General features: G+C 36.0%; 1 protein-coding gene across 5 annotated transcripts in view; it reads right to left on the bottom strand.

Moving 5' to 3' along the window:
- Positions 1–23,888, bottom strand: part of LOC144440513 (transcriptional regulator Erg-like) — a 67,808-nt gene that overhangs the window by 29,083 nt on the left and 14,837 nt on the right. For 2 of the 5 annotated variants that reach the window (XM_078129901.1, XM_078129902.1), the window contains exons 1-4: positions 14,053–14,179; positions 9,533–9,920; positions 2,307–2,507; positions 1,661–1,738 (exon numbers count right to left, since the gene is read on the bottom strand). In XM_078129901.1, the coding sequence (XP_077986027.1) occupies positions 1,661–1,738; positions 2,307–2,507; positions 9,533–9,920; positions 14,053–14,073 (688 nt within the window). In that variant the 5' untranslated portion in view covers positions 14,074–14,179. Of the gene's footprint in view, positions 1–1,660; positions 1,739–2,306; positions 2,508–9,532; positions 9,921–14,052; positions 14,180–20,267; positions 20,320–23,604; positions 23,685–23,888 lie in introns of those variants that run through there. The other 3 variants (XM_078129900.1, XM_078129903.1, XM_078129899.1) reach the window with 3 other exon arrangements.

Here is a 23,888-nt window from a genome sequence, read left to right as displayed (position 1 = left end):
ATAGTCCCCGCTATGATTGGGTTTTAAGGAATTAGCACTACTCTGATCACGCAACAACACTTGTGAACCTAAATCAAACAGACTTAGATATGTTGTGTCTGCTTGTCGGACATGGAACATGCCTACAACAATAAAGGATTGGTCGGGTATGGGGGATCATATCAATATGAAAATGGATATGCAAATGTATGTCATAGAACACTGTCCTAATACCAACTCTGAATGAGATCTGTTCAAGCATGTCTGAGTTATGGCTTTGGACATGGAAAATTCACAAACAAAATGGCTGCCAGGCAGCCATATTGGATCGTATCATGACGAAAATGGATATGCACATGTATGTCATAGAACACTGTCCTAATACCAACTTCGAATGAGATCTGTTCAAGCATGTCTGAGTTATGGCTTTGGACATGGAAAATTTGCAAACAAAATGGCTGCCAGGCAGCCATATTGGATCGTATCACAATGAAAATGGATATGCACATGTATGTCATAGAACACTGTCCTAATACCAACTTTGAATGAGATCTGTTCAAGCATGTCTGAGTTATGGCTTTGGACATGGAAAATTTGCAAACAAAATGGCTGCCAGGCAGCCATATTGGATCGTATCACAATGAAAATGGATATGCACATGTATGTCATAGAACACTGTCCTAATACCAACTTTAAATGAGATCTGTTCAAGCATGTCTAAGTTATGGCTTTGGACATGAAAATTCACAAACAAAATGGCTGCCAGGCGGCCATATTGGATCGTATCATGACAACAATGAATATGCACATATATGCCATAGAACACTGTCCTAATACCAACTCTGAATGAGATCTGTGTGAGCATGTCTGAGTTATGGCTTTAGACAGGGAAAATTCGCAAACAAAATGGCTGCTAGGCGGCCATATTGGATCGTATCATAAAACAAATTGACGTGCATATGTATGCCATAGCATGTTGCCCCTGTACCAAGTTTGAAAAAAATCGGTACAGGCATCTCCAAGAAACGGCTGCGGACGGACGGACGGACGGACGCACAGACGCACGGACGCACGGACGGACAGACGGAACCCAATCCATAAGTCCCCGTTCCGGACTTCGTCCGCGGGGACTAAAAATAGCAATTTCTACACGTCTTACTTTCTGTCAACACCTAAATTTGAGATTCGTTTTCAAATAACTGTTATGATTCTCTGCAAAGTTTCACATGTAACTATATATGTGTTGCCATTGAGGGCAGATATACATAAGATTCTAAAATTCCCAAGCGCGAATTTTTCTCCACTCTCACTAAAAAAATGTTCTACATCGGGGTTCTGCAGTTGTCACAAAGAAGCTTTGTGTTTTTACAAACTTCCATATGATACCGTTGAGGGCAGGAAGACTAGTAGAGAGAATACACTTCTTGTTGCAGAATGTATTGTCAAGTAAGTCAATTCTATATTCCCTAACTAAATTGTAAACTTAAATCGAAATACAAATATCACGTTGTCGTTGTCACGTGGTGGAGGTTTTACAATATATATTCATGAATTGGGCCGTTTTCCGTCACAGTGAAATATTGGTCATACAATTATGTATGTTCTCCAAAACATCTATTCAGTAACACTCTCTCAAAAGGTTTCTTTCCATTTTTTTCACATTTTTAAACTGAAATCTTACCGTGAGGTGCAGGTGGTACTCTTGGAGATGGTTGTAGTGCTTTGTCTACATCATCAGATGTAAGATTCGGCAGTGGTGCTGTGAACAGACGGAAAACAGGATTGTTGTCAGAATAGAAAAGATCGCCCTCTCGCGGCACATATCAAAGTTAGATGAATATTCACGCTCTCAAATCATAGAAATGATCAACTTTGCTATGACGTCACATTGTCTGGTGATCGTGTAGAGTTGTGAAATCAGTATCAATGTATAGTTAAGTAAATTTGAATTTGAAAATTAAAATGAGACCGGGTCTGGTCATATTAAAGACTTGTTGCAGACCATGTTTTGGTGTTTGCCTTGTAATGTGTTTTATGTGCATTTTGTTTGTTTGTTTGTTTGACATGTTTGTGTGTTTTATAGACTTGTCCTTTTCTTGAGTTTTTCATTTTTCTGGACAAACTTTTTTCAATAGCTATGTCAGACAACTGTTTCGCATACCAATTTTCAATACTTTATCTAAAATTGATACTTTTTCATAGCTACTCCTTTGATTATTGACGACAAATTGTCACCCTTTTGTAAGATGATTGAATAAATATTAAAGAATATGAAATCCAAGTTAAGTAGTGGGTAAGTAGGCCGTTGGTGGCGCTAATCAACTTACATTGTCGAAGGAAAAGAAGATGTGCTAGGAGTACATCAGCGTTGTAAGGATTGGTAAGACGACAGAAATCATCACGTGACATTTTACAAAGTTCTTTGCCTCCCATTGTGAATAGATTTGTATCGACGTCTTGTAAACTGTATTCTTTGATTGCCCACATCAGCCACTGAACCACGTGATCTCGACTCCACATATTGGGGTCTGAAAATAATTAAAAACGAAAATCACACAATAAGACTAGGTTTTTGCACAAATTGACACACAAAAAATCTATACCATTAAAATATTTCCTGGTAAAATTTGTTTTTGTTTTCAAGTTACCTATATGACAAAGTGATATAAATAGAATGCATTTCGGCTGTTTACATATGAGGGCGCTATAAAATCACCGCATGGCTAACGGCCCGTCCTCATCAGTGAACAGAATCTAAGCAGTTTAGTGTACATAGTGTTATGCTAGAGGAACTATTGTGATTGGATGTAAATAAACCCAATGATGCGTTTGAGGCAAGCAAATCAGATCGTATCTTCAAATTATCAATTAAGAACCTGTTACATGAAATATCAGTAGTAGTGATAAGCCGTAGTTCCGGTCCATATCTATATCGCTTTTGATTGTTGGCATTCTGACGTCACAATCGTGTATTTCGTCAAGTTGCCACATAGCCTGTTCTACGCTGTCTTCTGTACAACGTTCATCATGATGTAAGAATAGTTAGTTGAGTATGATTATCAGCTGATAAAGTTTACAAATAGTTGAAAATTTTGCGGAGACGCCGACGGTGAAATTTGAGAAAGCCTTCAGAAGTCGGGGTCTTCTGTAAACTTGCGGGAACGAGCAATGGCGCTCCAAGTGACTGGCGGGAATGAGTAATGGCGCTCAAACTGACTGGTGGGACCGTCTATTGGCATGATTGGCGCGCACAGTGACTGGCGGGAACGACCGACGGCGCCGCCTTATCGTTACGATACGATCCCAGTACGACACACTGGAGTCAAACACAGGACATATGGACCACAGAATAATTCGTGCGTTGTGCAAGTTTATACATAATTTACTGTCACAGTCAGTTGACGAACTGCACCCCTGTGATCGCCTGTTATCAGCGTACACATATGGCAATTGATAGACCATATGTTTACAAGCTCAGTAACGTTGTGATAAATATCGTTCTTCCTTTCTTTCGGAGGGGGGGGGTGGCGTTGAAAAGCATTTTATTCCTATCAAAGGTATACCACCTAATGTATCATATTCATGTTGCCGTAGCTAAAGAAACACGATAACACAAACAACAGCTGGCGAAGACGCTTGAAAATGAGTGTTTTTCTTTGAACTGTTATGGTACGGTTCCTCCTTTTATCAAGAATTACTGACATTTTCAAAAGGACAATAAAATAGTGAAACCAAAACTACGAGAGTCAACAATTGAGGAACAGAATGCTAAAATGTCACATCTTTCAAATTGCGCCCTCTATCGTGTATCAGTCACGACAGTTGACAACAAGTGTATCATCTTTCGTCAAATCATCGGATACGGCCATTTCCAAACACGCTTCCGTTTCAAATTTCTCCTGTCTTTCTCGTTTCCTCCATAATCCATGTTCTTATCAGTTTCTGTCAGACCTTTTGACTGTTCTTCATTTTAACGACTTGTACACACACTACCCTTTAGATCAGATTATGCCTTACGAAACTATTAAACTAGCCGGCTACACATCTACCAAAAAAAAATTCAGTGTTGTTTGTTTCGAAACTCTACCTTTTATAACTTTCCATGGCAATTTAATACAAAAGCAAATGTTATTCATAATTGATTGAAATACGTATTGACAAATCATATAACTACTAAATGCCATGCATTGTCACATGAATGTACACGCCAAAAACGTACCACTCACAGTCACTTGTGAACTAATATTCTATTCCAGGATGGTGATATTCTAGTCTAGGATGATCATAGTACAAAATAATGATGTTATTATTATATATATACCATATTCAAAAAATACCGCCAATGGCGTTGTAGCACAACTGTAGTTTTTAAAAATGTTTATCCATATGCTAGTCTATGCTAACAATAGGTGTTTATTTGCTGAATAACTATCCAGTTGCCTATCCAATCATGTTGCTATCTTTACGATAAATGCTATCATTTGGCTGTTGCTATGGGCGTGGTCATGTTGTTAGATATATTTGCATACATTTGTGTATGTTTTTGTTCACTTGTGTATGAATTCCTGATATTGTCTTTGCAATATACGTGATCATTTGGCTGTTGCTATGGGCGTGGTCTTGTTGCTAGGAAAATTTACATACATTTTTTGAATGTTTATTCAATTGTCTATTAAACCCTGTTGTTATCTTTGTGAAATACACCACCGTTTTGCTGTTGCTATGGGCGTGGTCATTGTTACTAGGGTATTTGCATACATTTTTTGAATGTTTATTCATCTGTCTTTCTATTCCTGTTGTTATCTTTGCAATATACGTGATTATTTGGCTGTTGTTATGGGCGTGGTCTTGTTGCTATGCAAATTTACATACATTTTTTGGATGTTTATTCAATTATCTATTAAACCCTATTGTTATCTTTGTGAAATACACCACCGTTTGGCTGTTTCTATGGGCGTGGTCATGGTTGCTAGGGTATTTGCATACATTTTTTGAATGTTTACTCACTTGCTTACCAGATGATGTTGTTATTTGACCAAAATATACTGTCATTTGGTTGTTGCTAAAGGGTGTGGTCATGGTTGCTAGGGCCAATTTTGTCAAAATGTTTTTAAGAAAATCTGCAGAATAACAGTTTCAGAAACATCTTGCCAAGTTTCAGACTAATTGACCAAGTACTTTTTGAGATATAAGTTTTTGACCAAAAATGAACATTTTTACACCTAATTTGCATATCACTCATGGAATCATGGTATGCTTGATATTTCTTCGTCCATACATCCCTAGATACATTCCCATTAAATTTCAGCCCAATCTGCTCAGTAGTTTTAGAATTATAGATTTTTAACCAAAAAGACACATTTTTAGCCCTAATTTGCATATCACTGATGGAATCATCCCGTCATGAACAAATCTTACTTTACACCCCCTTAAGAATGTTCCCACCAAATTTCGCACCAATCTGCCCAGTAGTTTCTGAGTTTAAGTTTTTTGACCAAAAATCACATTTTTTGACCCAAATCACACACCTGTGATGCGATCATTTTGATTTGAACAATTTCCCAACTAGACACCCAAAGTAATGGACCCACCAAATATCGTGGCAATCGGTTCAGCGGTTTTTGACTTTAAGTTGTTTACACACACACACACACACACACACATCCACACACACACACACACACACAGACAGACAGACGCCGGGCGATCCCTATAGCACTACTGAACAAGTTCAGTTGTGCTAAAAATACCGTTGCCAGTGATTGCGGAATATACTGTTAGCTCACATGTGGCTGTGGTTACCACTAGTTCAAAGGACACCTCAAGTTAACGAGAATAGATCAATTACTTTGAGTTCCTACATGTGACGTCATCATAATCATATCACTATAATGTCGGCACTACGTCTCTGACATAAATCCAGTCTAACAACAACCAGGAAAACGAAGTTTATAATCATTTTGTATGTGCTGCCTGTCATCACGTCAAGTCCCATGATGCATTGCGAATATAAATTTTAAAAATATATATTTCAACTTGTCTCGTGCTCATGTCAATCTTATCTTCTTTAATTTTACTTTCATTGTTTCGTAACACTTAAATTTATAACAATTTTTATGTTAGCGGCTGAACTAAATGTTTCCGTCATTTGTTCTTGTTTATTTGTTATCAAACTATGTAAAATTAATATAAATTATGTATAAAACTACTTCAAATAGGGATAAGGGTCATTTTAATCTTTCACATACATAGGACCACGTGTTAACATCACTTACTAAGCAAGATAGTAGTGTGAATTCTCAAACTGCTAATTAACACCTTTGTTTTAGTACATAGTAATTACTTCAATCTGCTGATGAAGTCCTTAGTGAAAGGACGAAAGCGAGTTCAGCACAGCTTTCTAAAACTGTTTGTGTTGGACATTGAAAAGTTTATATTACGTTAGTAATTCTCAATATTGTACCTACAACGTTACGCCTGTTTCATGACAATTTTCAAATCGACAGAAACGACGAAATCTGGAAATGTACATAATCCTGTACATCCGGTGCGAGACGGGGAACCGGAAACAATATTTCGTTAGAAGTGTTTTCTTTTTTGATAACGGAAAGTGTGTGAATAGATACAGAGATAATCAGTAGTTTGCATTTACACCTTGCCATTTACTGATAACAGTTACATTGGATGTATTTTTAGATTATTTTGTAAGTCTTATCTAACCTATCAGCTGTAGAAAAATACCTCACGGTTGTTGAAATGTTTTCACAAAATACTAAACCCGCAGAGATAGATATGATAGAGAAGTCATTACACGTAGTTAACATTAAGTAAGTTTACATTTAATCTGAAAATAGCTATTGATAAATACATCTATAACTGTTATCTTCACTTTCTTTACATGTGTTGGACGGAAAATTTGTCTGTGATGGTGTGCTATCTCATACCACTACAGAAAATATATTGTCTAATATGTGATATACATTTCACATACACATTTAATAAACGTTCATTGTGTAGATAGTGTCATTTGTGAGTCTGCTTGCTTGGTGGGTTGGTTGGTTGGGAGGTTGGTTGGGGGGTTGGTTGGGTGAACAGATGGGTTAACTGGGTGGATTGGGTTGGTTGGCTGACTGGTAGTTTGTTGCAGTATTTGCACTGATTTAAACTGACAATCCTGTTGTGGATTTCAAAGTTAAATCATGTTGATAAGAAACGTGTATCTAAATGTTAATAGGAATAGACAAATAAACTAAAGTGTGTATGCTCTGTCTATTAAACACCTACAGATAGCTAACTTCCGTTTACTCTTTTAGATATAACATTCAAGATTATATCTAATACTCCGAATTCAATGCTATTGATAAAGTAAACTATTTCTGTCTGTTTTTGAATGCAAATAAAAATACACATTTAATAGCGGAGAAAAATGTGCACATAGCAGCACAGTTTGCAATTTAGTTAGCAGTTGTGGATGTAAATATCTGAAAAATATGATGTTCCTATTGGACAATATTAGCTGTGTAGAGGCATTGATAATTCCGTCTGTATAATACATTTTACACGATTTGTAGAACTAAATCTTGCCCTACGACCAATCAGAATGAAACATTTACTTTAAGAGGGTCTCTCTCTCTCTCTCTCTCTCTCTCTCTCTCTCTCTCTCTCTCTCTCTCTCTCTCTCTCTCTCTCTCTCTCTCTCTCTCTCTCTCGCTCGCTCGCTCGCTCGCTCTCTCTCTCTCTCTCTCTCGCTCTCTCTCTCTCTCTCTCTCTCTCTCTCTCTCTCTCTCTCTCTCTCTCTCTCTCTCTCTCTCTCTCTCTCTCTCTCTCTCTCTCTCTCTCTCTCTCTCTCTCTCTCTCTCTCTCTCTCTCTCATTTACTACATTAAACATAACATGTCGGATTACAAATAATGAAAATGCTTGTTATTATTTTGCAATATACAAGAAGAACCAATAGGGCATTTGCTCTGCTTAATTTGATTTCGTAGCCATGGTAATTTGATTAATACAATTTGATTGTTCTGTAAGTAGATTACGCTATTAACGATTGTCTGGTAAAAACTACACTCCAACTGAGACACTTAGGAATACATTGGATAGAACCGTACATCATCATCACACCGAATGAGTTGACGACGAAAAGTGACAATTTTGACTAACAATCGCGACACAAATAATTTAGTTACTTTACGGAGCACATAACCCACTAGACTTGACGATTCCTTGTCAATTAGCATACCTCTGATTAATTAGTTTAAGATGTTTGTATATCGATTCCCATTCATTTTGCCAACTCCGACTTTCAGTTGAAAACGGTCGCTTTTATTTTGTTTAAGTTTTTTCCGCGGCGCGGAAGCGACTCGAAAATTTATTATCGTCGCAATCCACGGCCTCTTTACGGCACCGACCAAAAAATTCGTTATTTCGCGACCGCAGTATGGTGGATGAAATAACAGCTCTGGTTTGCGAGAATGGATACAGGGGCATTGGTAGGCCATCACGTAAATCAGGACTTTTAAAAAACAGCGTGTCTAACCGGAGGGGAATTGGAAGCAAAATCATAAATTAACGTGTTGCAGACGGCCTATGAAAACATGTATAAATTGGATAAATTGCTAGTAACGAAGAACAGTGCCGTAGTTGGCGTGGACGGGCGAGACATAGGACACGTGTTATAGTACATAGACTATTGTCGTCCAGGAGGTCGGCGTCGAGTAGAAAACACACAACCGTGGCTTTGTTTGATGGCAATTATTGATGTCAGACAAGGCTATACATGTGTAGAGTACTCCATCACTTGTAAATAATCAGCTTGAGTATAATCTCAGCCGATTTGTTTGTTTGTTTTCTTCCAGTAAGTCTTAAGTGTGTCTCATATTCCGTCGTGTGTATAATATTAAACAGTAAGGTGGCTACTTTAGAGTCTTCCCTGTATACTAAAAGTTGTCATGGAAGCTATTACATCTGAATCGCCATGGAAACCATACAATAAAATTGACCAGTACTGAGATAGATAAGTAAGTTTCCACTTATAATTTCCTCTCAAATTCACCTTGACATCGTTAAGTATCAGTGAATATTTTTACATGCATAATTTGCATAAGGCTAATAAAAAAATTGTGGGGTTCCGCCGGATTACGGGTAGGTAATTTTTTATTTTATTGTATTCTATTTTATTTCTGTGTGAGTGTCTAGTTTAAGTTTTCCATTGTTTTCAAAATGGTCTCTGTGTTGTCTATTTCTTCCTATCATATGTACAGCCATTACAGATTGGAAGAACAGTTTTATTTTGTCTTTTTAAGTTGATGTCACATCCACTATTTCTCATGAGACTTCACAATATTTGCGATTTTATTATTTTTTTCGCGAATATGTAATAACAAGTTTAGTGTCGGCAGTGAAAAGCTAGATGGGGTCGGGTAACTGAAACCAAACAATTATTTTTTTAAACCCAATATAAAAAAATTGTTTATTATTAATGTATTTGGATGTGTAATAAAAGTAAAACAAAACAAAAATATTTTATGTTAAAAAGTTTATCGTTTTTCACTTACCGGCAGGAACAATGACTCGTCGTTCGTTGGTTGTCATGTTAGGGGGTGGCGGTGAGACTGGTCTTTGATCTCGGTGATGGGGATAGGAAGGACACGCAAACTCACTTCCAACTGACGACATACTTGTATTTGTAACCATACGTTGTCGCTTAGCTACACTGCAGTCTAGTGGTGACTCCCCCGTGCTGTTGACTGTTGTTTCCATTTCACGTTTCATCTTGGTTTGGCCAATACACGTCCACTGTTGGTCGTGGTGTAGTTTGCTAGTGGAGTTGTGTGACGGTGTTGCCGTGCCGGATGGCGAGATTGTGACGTTGCGAGGTGGACTGTGTTGATGATACTGATTGTCGAATAGGGACTGGTCGTCGGACACAACGGAGAGGGCCTCCTGTGGAGACAAAAAGTTAAACAATGAGATCAGTGGCTTGTGTCGCGATATCAATGCAGTCAGATCCTTTTAACATACGAGTAAAAGATCCCGACACGTGTGACTTTGTATGCAACTGAAATTACAAAGCTGGCTTCTGAAATAAACTTATTTTGTGTTCAAAAACGTTAAACCGTTTTCGTGCCCACGTTCAATTCAGTTGCTACCTTCGACCATGGAAGTATAGGTATGGGTTATACTTTCATGCTTCGACCAATAGCAACGGATATTCATTACAATATACATGTCAAATTGATTCTGGTTAACGATAAACAAGACGTTACCTTCTTTAATTTTTAATTCCTTTACGCCAAATATTTTAGCGGTAGTAAATACTTACAAAACGGCTTAAATCTTCGACAAGTATTTTTTTTCATTTTAGGTATCCCAATAAGGATCATATTTCTGTTCGCCTGTCTGAATTCAAAGGTTGTTCGATTTGAACATTGTCCATTCTAAAAGAGGGTTTCACGGGGTCTTTTTCATATAAAACACCGTTAACGTCAAACTAACTAATTTTGCTAGCGGACGGAGTAAGTCGGGTCTCCATTCTCAGAGAGTGTCCCTTTCCCTTTCCGTGTTAGTACGGGATAATGTCAGATTCGAGGACTACCGTACCGTCAAACCAGAGAAATGTATTAACCATCCATTCGCATCGTCGCAAACCACGGCCTCTTTTACGACACCGTCCAGTTCCTGCCTTACCATTATTATTATTTCGTTGTAAGGTGGAAGAAATAACAGCTCTGGTTTGCGATGACACACATACATACACGTCCATATCTCTTTTACATATCATGATATAAGTATTGACTTGAGATTCTATAATCTTCGCCCTACTAAAATGCCGATACATCACCCTTTGAAGGATATGTCAATAAAATTCTCATTATTGAAAAATTCTTTTTGAGTGCGGATACAGTCAGAGTACTAACACAAAGTTTATATTTAGTTATAGATATTGTAAAATCAATTCTATATAGAGCTATGTGTGTTCTACTGGTATATGAATACGTATGGTGATAGTCTTATAATTAAAATGTCTTATATATATATATATATATATATATATATATATATATATATATATATATATATATATATATATATATATATATATATATATTCAATGAATGATATGGAAGTATACTACATAGTATTAATATAACTAATATAATAGTGGACTTTAACCTGGTTATTACAATGATGTATGTAAATAGTGAATAGTGAATATGATATCGGTAAACCATAAAAGAGTGCAGAAACATTCTCCGTATAAATGTGGTCCTGTTCTCGGTTTAGCCATATATAAAAAGAGTTATTTGGTTTCGATTCAGAATTATTGAGGATATGGGTGTTTATGGGGCATCAGTTGTTAGCCCAACTGATGCCATAATTGAAGTTTTCTCCGCATTTTAATAGTTAAGTATATGTATTCTGATATTACAAGCCATGTCGGTAGTGTTTCAATACCATTTACAAGGGCAAATTTTACATTTAAAAAAAATCGTATTACAGCTTTCTTGTCACTGTAAAAAAACGCCAAAAACAATTGGTTATGATGATTGATTTTATATTGGTTATCTGACGTCACCACAACTGGGTGTTATGGTTACAGCAGAACAATACATTTTTGATTTGAAATAAACAGGCGTTTTTATTAAAATATCCACCAAACCTGCAGTTGTATGTTTCCTTGTGTTAAACACTTAGATAATAACAATTTATGCAGTTTGATTAAATATCAGAAAAAATCAATTATAAATACTATTGCTAACTTAGTAGTTTTTTACTTTTATCTGACGAGAGAACTACCTTGATGTTGTACAATATGTATATCCTACTTTCATTTCTCTATCGAAACGCGATTGTTTGGGTGTAATCAGTATCCCAGGCCGTTGCCAAAGTAAGATTATCACATGTAATACATAAATCTCTGAATCGTTTATAATAACAGATCAAACATAATGTTGAAAACGTCACGGTAAACTCGTGCTATGATTTTTTTAGTCTCTACTATATCTTTGTAACTTGTATAATATTTTCTTTTTGTCTTTGAAGGTGTGGAGATAAAGGGCAACAAAGTGTTACTTTTGTATTTATAATCCCGACTCTAGAGACGCGTGTTCTTAATTGATGTGCCTATCTCAGTACTTATCGATGACTTTGTTTGTTTGTTTGTGACTACATTAACTTGTTTGCTGTTTTTGGATAGATCAGATTGCAGGGTTTTTTTCAATGTATTTTTGTTTCTTTTGTCTAACTGAATCAAACAGTAGAAATAAATACATACTAACTTGATTAGACAAGCAGGAAACAAACGACTGACTGGGTTTAGACCTTCAGATATTGTCGGTATACATGGCCGAAGCCGTCAAGTTCATGTTCTTAATTTAATTCTAAATTTAAACTTTACATAAAATAATCGGATGTAGGTTTATGGTCATGACTGTCAACTCTCAATGTCATTTGATTGGTTGCCATTGACATCAAGTGGTTAAAATTAACTTTGGAGTTGAATGGAAATACTGAAATCTAACATGGATGTCAGATCAGATCCGCCCACAGTATTCTATCGTTATCATTTCTTATTAGCAAACCACCAGTGATGACATATAAAATAATAACCAGGAAAGAGAAGACATGTAGTTTGTAAACATCATGCAATTATGGCAAAATATGGTGAAGTAAATATCCACAGTCCAAAAAACTTGAACTGTAAAACTCTGACATCGGGAATCGTCCTTCTATCGAAGCTAAAATCCTCGCTCTGAGTACAGAATGACTTCGTATCGATCGTTGTTAGGCCGACACCTAAATATGTTCACAATTATTCCGATTAGTCTATCACATATTTGATTAAAATATGTCAAATTCACACTTTTTAAGCAATATTTTTTATAACTTCTGAAAAGAAATACATCAACTGACTGGAGCAACGAAATTTCCAGTATTTTTTTTTTTAAATGATCGCCGAACTTTCAGTAAATGCGCACATTAAATTTGACTTGACAAAATGTTAGCTGAGCTGCATTCAGTTTTTTACCACGATTTTACTCAAATTAGTTCTTGGTTTTATATTCAACATAACATTTAGCATGCCTGGTCACAGGCTTATACTTCAGTGCTTGAAAGAGGAAATAACGACTATTTTGGATTTTTCTGTATATACAACTCTAAGGACTTTATGTTTTTTCGATAGAGTTATGAAATTCTTATCAATATCATAATGACAGAAGTATCAACTTATTGTTGTAATTTTGTAAAATTTAATATTTCAGATGTTAGAAATTTACTGTGACTGGATTGGAATGATTGGGGCAACGAAAATTAAGGAATTTGAAAATCTGAAAATAAATATGAAAAATAATTGTATCAAACTGTATTTCCTCTCTAATATAATTGTTTTCACTGATAAACACTAAAGAAGAAGTATTTTCGTGTTTTTAATGATTTGAAAACTAAAATCGTTTCAATTTGAAAACTAAAATCGTGTCATATTTACTACAGAAGAGTTCGCGGTTGTTCGAGTACCGACAATGAGTGGTGCGGTTGTCTTCTTTGGTTCGTAGTTCACAGGCTGACGAATCGAAAATCGTTTTGTCTCAAATCGAATAAGAAAAAAATTGACTAGAAGTGGTGTATTCCTAACTACAGCTGCAAAATTGACAACACAAGTACAAAATGAGAGTTGATATGGACTGGTGCATACGTAGACATACGAGAGGAAACGGTGTGAATTCTGTAGTGCAAGAGAAGGAAGCAATTTGAACGGCAATGTTAGCAGGTTTTCTATGTCTTCCTACTGTTGACAAACTTTGAGGAAACAACTCAACTATCAAAACGAGCTCTAAATTTGACATTTTTCTGGTTGGCGGTAGACGGAAACTAACTAACGGTAAATGTTGCTTCCTGTAGATAAGGCGGAGTAGCGGGAAGTCGTTGCCTAAATTTACACACTTTCGAAGAGGTAAAGAAAAAAGAGAAAAAAAGGCAGGAATCATCAAATGACCGTGCGTATTATTACATTTGTAAGGCAGGTGCTAAGTGACGAAAAGTAACAAAATGTAATCATTGTAGGAAATACACTTACGTGGTACTGTACACCGTCCATGATTTCTCAGTGTTATGTAGTCACGGAAGTGATTGTTTTCCAAGCCGGTGTCCAGTATTACTAACTTATTCCGATTGTTGATGTACAGGATGCCAACAGAGAACATCAGCGAAGGTAGTTTGAAAATGTAGAATTGGGGAGGCACAGCGCACCGGTTGTGTTTACAACTATGTTTTATATGGCACAAACTAATAGAACTCGACTTGGACTAACATCAATGCACTATTGAGAGGGAGGTTCGGGTCATCTCAATGTGCATATCTACAGTTCCTTTCCTACTTCCTACACCAATCAACACTACATCCCGATACGGAAGTTCAGAATTTCCTACCTCAACTATTCAAATTAAACATCTTTATTCCCAACGACAAACTCCCCTAAACCTTAAACACAGTGTCTTTAGCAAGCGTAATTCGACTTTCCCTTGTACTTGCTTGCGTGTTTAAACTACGTACGTCCCTCACACCCATCGAACCTGACACCCCTATTCATGAATTGCGTTGTCCAAATCTCGATATATTAAAATCTTAAGAACAAGCTAATCAGGGAGGGATGTATTATTCATAGGACTATTTGTAGTGAAGACTGCTAATAATACAATAGCATGTGGCTCTATTGGCGCGGAACTTGCTTTAATGAAATTGGGCGATTTGACAAAAATAAATCATTTTGACCGGGATAATCAAACTAGCAATTAATTATTCATGGATTTGGTAGCTGCATTGTAGTGCATTAGATATTGTTATCACAAATACTTCAGGATTGAAACATTTAAAATCCCCTCCACTGCTTAAACTTCGAACAGTCAGAACTTTACATAAAGTTATTCACAACCACTCATCTCTAAAGAATATTGAGTTCAAACTTTTTTTTTAGTTATTTATTTTAGTGACTGTTTTTGATCAACTTTTTTTCGTTGTTAATCATAACATAGTCGTAAAAACACCCTCTTTCAAACGATTATGGACTTTGGTCGTGGACACAAGATCAATCCCGAAAAAGGTTGCTAAAGTGATCCCAAACTGGGATTATGACCGCCACCCTCCCCAAACTCTGTAAAAAAAAACTTGCATGACGTCACATGATTTGTGCGTATCCAGGAAACTACCAAATTAAATTTCAAAATCGAACTTTACATTATTGGACAGAGACTTGAAAAACGTGACTTTTGCCTTCACAGTGAAAGTTATAAGGAAACGACTATGTTTACGTCATGATGACGTAGAATAGCAGCTGTTTTAAGTTGTTATAATTAAAATATATTACCAACAATAACTCAACGTCAAATGACCAAGCATTCTCGATCATATTGCTTTGACTGAACTTATTCCAAAAAGTCACACAATTTTTCGTTTTTCGTTTTTCGACGTTCGACTTTTTTTTCGTAACGTCAGAGAACTTTTTACAACACAACTCTCAACACTCAAAGTCAACTACATATAAAAAATTGAAACTGTTGCCATGACGACACAGTCAATTCGTACATTACAGGCAGTCTGCAGACTGTATGTTGAAATTTTCAAGTTTATATCAGGTGACGTCATAACGAGTTAAGAATAATTTAGATATAAATCTCTAGCTGGCTAACTGACTGACTGACTGACTGACTAACTGACTGACTGACTGACTGACTGACTGACTGACTGACTGACTGACTAACTGACTGACTGACTGACTGACTGACTGACTGACTGATTGACTGACTGACTGACTGACTGACTGACTGACTGACTGACAGGGACGGACAGACTGACTGACGGGGGAAGGACTAACTGACTGACTGACTGACTGACTGACTGACTAACTGACTGACTGACTGACTGACTGACTGACTGACTGACCGATTGATTTATTGATTTATTGATTGATTGATCTATCGACCGACAACCTCTGTAGTTGGTAGTCCTTACATTTCTTTGTCCACGTTAACCAGTCATGTTGTATCTCACTTCACAATGAAATGTTTTCCTGTTTGTATTTCATGCCATCAAAATAATTATTACGGTTATTTCTCACCGTAACAAGTCTTTGCATCGATTATACTAAACAGAGACACGAACAAATGAAATCTACATCGATTATACTAAAAGAGAAACGAACAAATGAAATCTACACCATTAACAGGACGATGATTGCACGAACAATTTAGACTACATTACGACCTTCCGAAATAAACAATATCAGACAAAATAAAGAACACAAAATGAAAGAGTTTAAATGATGTAAATTAATGTATTAAATTTAAAAAGTGGATTTTTAAAATAAGTTTATGTTAATACCACCTAAATTAATGGAGATGTTTGAGATGGGGTTATTTTATTTTGTAACGGGGTCGGGAAAAACATTCTCGACAAATAGAACAGAGAACGCTAAACAGTCAAAATTCTTCAATCCCGTCGCCTTTTTCTCTCTCATTCATTCACAATACATGCCTATGGCGTCTACCGCGTGTTCACTTGTATTGGAACTCACTAACCGTGGCAGTTAAAACTTGCAGGTGTTCACAGCCGACGTTAATGTATTCCCTCATCATCGTTTTTTATTGATGTGTTTCTGTAACTCGGTATGTTATTAATTCCTTGCAGCACTCCATTTTTCTGCATGGAGTAAGACTCACAAACGCTATAGACTAGATCACAATTACAGTGGCCTTATATGCGTCTAAATTCTCGGAAATCACTTTTCGCTTGCAAATCGTTTCAATTGGGAGGGGCGAACTGCAAAACGCTGAAATAATACTTTGTTCACTTTCACCGTTTGTTTCTGCATCGACAGGCAGGGAAATCACACTAAATGGTCAAACTCTGCTTAACCATGGTTTTCAACATAAACTATCCCATATTCAAAAAGAAAAGGCTACAAGATGTTGACAAATCACACGCAATGGCGAAACTATCGATATACCCTGGCTTCGAAATAAAAATAAAACGCCACAACATGTAAATAACGCGATAACAACTCATACAAAATTTATGGAATTCTGACTTTTAGAAAAACACAATCTCTGTCATATTCAAAAAGACCAACACCACAAGATGTAAATAAAACAGCAAAAATTGTCTTTTGTTCTCAGCAAACGTGTTGATTTTTACCTTCTTAAATCACACAAAAATTATGAACATTTCTAAATAATGTATAACCGTTTAACTAATAACTACAGTTCATGATAAAAAAAAATAATTGAAACACAACATCATGAAGCGGTGTATTTGTGTCACAAGTCGATTCTTCGTTTCGTTTAGTCTTTTGACTCATTTTCATTATATCAGAAATATATTTTCTAGTATAATTTTACCGCAAATTATTGACCGGTTTACATCAGTTGAATGACGGATCTGTTTCATTCGTTACTTTCGTCACATATTTCTACATTTTCTTGTTTTATGTTATTTGATATTTATGAATCAATTGTTCATTTTTCTCAATTGTTAATATCTTTCTTCCGCGACACTGTGAAATAACGACGGTGCGTCTTGGACGGTGCAGTAAAAAGGTTGTCGTTTAGTAATGTTTCAATTAATTCTTAAAGTAAACATTTCATGGCCAGTATTTGTTTACATAATATCTTTCATTTCGTAATTTCTATTTTTAACTCTTCATCTCCATAACGCGTTTATTTATTCTGATACACCATCGGTATAATCTGGGATTTAACACAAAGTTTATGCTTACATTTTAGACTGTTAGTTTCCAGAAATACATCGTAAGTAAAACATACTATTTCACCTTATCATGTTTATGAACCATTTTATGAGATATTTTAGTTCACAGCAAAGTAGTGTATATCTCCAAAGAAATGAAAACAATGATATATTAACTACACAAGACATGTCAATCGCATTCAAATTTGCATATAGTAATATGGAAGAAAACAATAGGAGACGACCCTTTCCTTGTGTAACCCACATACTACAATTTGAAAGCTACTGTCACTTATAGCACAAATTTCATATCCACCTTCTAGATATCGCCCTTAGACCTAACAAAAGAAAATTGTGTGGTTCCGATCACATTCAATTTTAGAAAAGGCGGGGTAGGTAGATTTGTTATTTTATTTTTTTTAAATATATTTTTTTCATATGTGAGTGTCTAATTCAAGTAGTTATGTTTTCTGTTGTTTTCCATATGGTATCTGTGTTATTTGGTTTCTTCTCATCAGATGTACAGCCATTGCAGATTGGAAGAACAGTTTTATATTGTCTTTTTAAGTTGATGTCAGTTTCCACCTCCACTATTCCTTGCGAGACTTCGCGATTTTATTATATTTTCTCGAATACGCAAAAAAAAAAGTTTAGGGTCGGGAAAAACTAGGTGGGGTCGGGTAACCGGAACCAAATATTTGTTTACTGTGAGAATTATCTCAAATATTGCATTCACGTTCCATAGCGTGGATTGTCATAAGACTTGAAATAAATATGCCGTAAGTACATTATCGTTTTATCAGATTAGTACACGAATACATACTCAGCGTGCAAACGGAGGTGTGGGGGGATATATCACTTAATTTGACATTTTCAAAACATCAGAATATATTTAAGGTAAATAATTTATCGGAAAACGAAACACAAAGTTTGGTCATCGGACAGACAGGGTCGTTTTATGTCCGGTAAATGTTTTAATAATAGTGCCTGTTGTTTTCACAACTCTACCCACATGCGTTCATTATGCCCCCAAATGTCAATAGAAAAACATAACGGTTGGATGGTTTACGCATTATTAGACTACATATGAGTAATGATATCAAAGTGTGGTTATAGTTACAGACTTTACCGTGGAATTTCATATTTTATCATTTCACTGAAAACAACAAAATAGTTTTTTGTTCTGGCTATTTCATCAACTGTAGTAGACACATCTTTCTTCACACTTTTTATGCAGAATGTTTGTGTGGAGAATTCGAAAATGCCAAGTTGTCTTCCGTAATCATGACAATGGGTTTCTACATCAAACAAGTGGTAATGTAAACACGTTTATTTTTTAAATTGATGTTTAGGCATTGATCTCAATTCGTTAGAGTTACATTCTTTCCGTCTAAAAGATACAATACGGTGTAGATACATGGCCAGCCATCTAGTATTAGTAATATCCCAGAGAGTTGGCTTGGTGTAGAGAGTTCGTTGAGATAGTAACCAGTCGAAGACAAGTCTAGTAAACCGCAGCACCACACACCGGCTACCATTACGTATCAAACATCATTAATATCTTTGTTATTAAATCAATTACCGCTATCATGTTTATAGTTAACCATATTAATACATCTAAATTTCATATCTGGATTTGATTCCTTGGACCACGCACCTGTTTGGTTCATTCTAATTTCTAAAACTTAATTATATCGATCGATTTCATTGAACGAAGTGTTAGTTATAGCAGGGAGGTGAGATTAGATTTTGTTACATCTAGTTGCTAAAAGCACACATCACAAGTGATGACGAGGCCACGAGGCATTGTTAGTGTACTAGTAGTGCACAACGGACGAGTAGCCGTTTAAATAACGCCGTTTATACACCCATACTGCTAACAACGTTACGTTTTTTTACCGCCTAGCCAGGGGCCAGATTGATACATGATATTGAAAATAATTAGAGAAAGTTTTCCTTTACGCATATTATAATTACTCATTGAGAGTTGAGAGAAATGGGTTTGCACGTTTCTCAATTATTCTCGTTGCGTACCAAAGCGGTTTTTTTTTATCCGGGTATCTTTCAACCGAAACGAAATGTTCACATTTCCATCGTGAAATGCATTTAGGATAATACTACGTACTTGGCTCGTTTGTGTCTATCTAAACGCTGTCGTTTATTCATTCGCGCACGTGCCGCCGAGCACACACGCAGCAACGGGGTGCCCATTGATCACGTGTCTCGACACAAATTCGTAGTGGGAACGCGTAGCGCGTACGCATGGGTACACGACTTGATGATAATAGCGAACATGGACTCTGACAGACACGATTATAATTGACTTCTACTTAGTCAACGCTGATCCACATACATTATATCTTAAGCCTAACTCTAATGTTCACTTTCCCATAAAAAAAAATGTCACTTAAACTCGAAAGCATTGAAAGGATAGTGCAATGTGTCTAAATGTAGCCATCAAATATACTAGTATACATTGTTATGGTAAATATGCTTTTTTTAAACTCTCAGTACTCTTAAAAGTGATTTAAATATCCAATTATTTGAACTTACTGTTTTTGAAGCGATAGCCTAAGAAGCGTCTATCGGGTTGTTTGGTTACCTTTGTCAACAGTGAAGCACGCGAAACACGGTTTCAACACATGGAGTGGTGATTCCAGTAGCGAAACACTGACAAACATCAACGTGAGTGTCGTAACGAAATTAGACAAATACGTATAAATTGATAAATGTATGACTTTTTACACACTCTGACATTGACAAAGAAATAGGAAATGTCATGTCACGTAACAACCGAGAGAAAACGGAACTATATGGACAACTATTTTGGAGTTGAGAAAATAATGGCACTGATTTCCGGGAATGTTTGACAAAGCAAAGTGAAATCGGAAAATACTATGTGTGACATGAAGCCGTCACTGCTACTTTAGCAATTATATTTTCAAGAACCGGTGATACCCCATAGTGATTTGTTTCCCCTTGGTGGTTGGGATGTATCAAGTAGTTTGACCATCTACAATACAACTACAAACCCGGATATATATGAAGATAGTCCGTTTAAAATAAAGTATTCTGTGTAAATGTTGCAGAGTTTTAAGTTATTGAATAATGACGATAAAAAAGGGCACAGGAAAACCAACAAAACATTCTCTCCAATCGCTTATAAATCGCACTTTTATTATTTTTGTTTACTTTCTTGGACTAGGCGTACAAATGATACAATCTAATATAATTTAAAATATATCTGCATTTTCTTTTAATACATTTGAATTGTGTGAATTCCAATCAATATATGTATAAAATACATCAACGGATTTCAGAAATTTGTCAGTCTGGTCACGTGTTTTAGGGATTGTTTGTAAGTAAGGCCTGTGTCATGTACTCAATATAAGATTTGAAGTGTAATTTAATATAAAGTGATGCAATGTAATGTAAGTTTCAGCTGTATTTTTTGTGACCAAATGACGTAGAACTATATACGTTAGTGTATCAACGTAGTTGATCTGTTACTATATACACACGGTACATTCATATACATGTATTGGCGTTCTGTCTGTAAGTCTCGCCGTCTCTTTGTCTCCGCTTTCACCGTCTATAATTGCGATGGAAATGGCCACAAAAGATGCAACGAAATTAATTTTTTCAACTTCCCGTCCAATGTCCGTTTTAGGAATACATCTGCCGATTTTATTCACGTTCATTTCCTTGTTTTCTGCGTTGGACATAGTTAATTTCATATCACCAGCACAAAACATAGTCCTTTGCATTTGAACGACAACAAAGACAGTATCGCTAAATCGGAACATACTCCAGTCTTCCTTGGAGCTATTAAATGAGAAAATTAGTTGGCTTGTCGTTTCCTGGCGAATGATTACACTGATTTAAGACACTTTTCTAAAAACTAAACAATGTGTCGATATGTTAGGTAATATTGCATTATCACTGAGTTTGGTCATCGAAGGACAGTCACCCAAAGGGCACTATTTCAGATGTCCTGTTGGTACCTACATAAAGATGTCCCGTGTGATGCTACACAATTTGTAAACATTTGAACAATTCTTATTTGACAACGTATTTCATTATTTATTTATTTGTTTTTTTTTATTTGTTTATTTATCAATTTATTTTTTATTGGCTACAGAAGAATTCCCAAATTAGATTGAAATTCCGGGAAATCGAAGTTGCACCGCTATTTTTTTTTCAGTTCTTAATTCCCGAAGTTGTACAACGTTAGCTGTGTATAGTAGGTAAAATAGCGTTGCCATGGATATATACCAGTTTTTCATGAGATTATGGCCTTACAAAATGCCATTCCATTGGAAATATGGCAAACATTATTTTATAAATATGACGGTGATGTGGATACATGTCACTCAATATTCTTATTACTTGTATCGCTAAACACCCTAAACTTACAAACCTCACCCAGTGCCGTAAAAGAGGCTATCGCTTACCACGAGGCCGGACTATGTGACACACTACATCTACGTATATATTTATACAATCCAATACAAATCAACCCGTTTGACCGTAACCTTAATTCTGTCAGCATATTTATGTATATATTATTTTGATATTAACAAATACCAGTAACTTTTAACAGTAACTTTTACGAAATATGTGTTACAAAATAAATTTACGACTTTCGCTAATTCAAGTATCCTCTCACGACTCACTCATTGTATCGGATCTTCACATCTCGTGACCATGGTGTCCGACAAGGACAATACACAATATCATCAGTGACGTCAGTATTGGTTTTAGTAATAGTAATAAACTTGACCCTTTTGAGTTTTTAACTTTTATGAACTTTCACCGACTTTATGTAAGTACTTCTCATGCTGGTGTGACGTCCATTGATGATCAAGTTCAGGGACAGGGTGTGGCACGTGACTCACACACGCCCACCTGCACTACTAATTTGCATAATTAGTCTATAGTCTGGACACTTAGTTGTACATGCTAATACATCTACGGATTCAATTTATTTTGTAAAGGACAAAAGCAATCAAACATTTTACGTTCCTGTGTTTGGTATTGGACCAAGACTTTTGATTTTACTGTTGAACAATAGCAATTACTATTAGTAAATCTCGCCGACTTCAAGCGAGTGCAAATTTCGGATTCAAAATATTTCGGAAAATGGGCCGTTGACTGTGGAGAAATTATCAGTACTAAATCTAATCGTTTATCTAGTCCGCGTTGTCAACTTTCCATCACAAGAACGTATATACGTTACCAAACATGTATATACTGTATATTTTTTAAAATACAAAATTTTTTTTTTTTTTACATTTTCCTATCTGGCCCTCCATTTGAAAGTCAGTGAGGAAATTGCGTCACTTCCGGTAAATGTTTGTTGTTTACTATTCCCAGCCATTACTACTATTTTCTGCTAACTGTTCAAATAGTGACATTCTGATTTCTAGACGTCGAATGATGAGAAAAATACAAGAAAACGAAAACTACAGACAAATCTATTAAAATAGACATATATAGTTGCATTCATAAAATAATATAAGCATAACAACAGAATTGTCAATTTGTCAGAAAATAGCCCGTAAAATAAGTTACAGCGCCACCTATCAACGCGGACATCACTGACCTTGACAAATCGTAAATATTCGATAATTTCATTTATGGGTTACTGTTCTACCAAAAGTCACTTTGTAATTCTAAAAATGTAACGAACTCAGAAAAATAGTTGGTCTATGATGACGTACTGCTTCTATTGATGCCGAGTTATCCGTTCCATGTCTAAACACGGAGCAGTTTCCAGTGTCTACACGTACACTTGCTGTAAGTTAGCCTGTGATTGGTGTACGTCACGGCAACAAATCAGTACAGAACGATAATTATTATTGGATAGAAAAAGTAAAGATAAACTTACGTAGTGAACCATACTCTCGTCGTCAAATAGTAGATTCGTGGTCATAAGTACACTATGCAATGACTTGATGTATTTCTGTGTCACTATATTATGTCCTGTACGTTTTCAAATACCTGTGTAACTTCAGCGTTCGATTGTCACTGTTCGCTCGCCTCTCTACTCGTTTACACTGACAAACTTAAACAGTCATTCTCTAAAACTTTACCTGAAATGCTCCCTTAAATTTAACAATGTACTGACTCAGTTGAAGATGAGGTCAATGACCGCTCGTTTTGTGTATATCG

This window comes from Glandiceps talaboti, chromosome 9, assembly GCF_964340395.1.
Source record: "Glandiceps talaboti chromosome 9, keGlaTala1.1, whole genome shotgun sequence".
NCBI classification, from domain to species: domain Eukaryota; kingdom Metazoa; phylum Hemichordata; class Enteropneusta; family Spengelidae; genus Glandiceps; species Glandiceps talaboti.
This window is presented reverse-complemented; position numbering and strand designations above follow the sequence as displayed.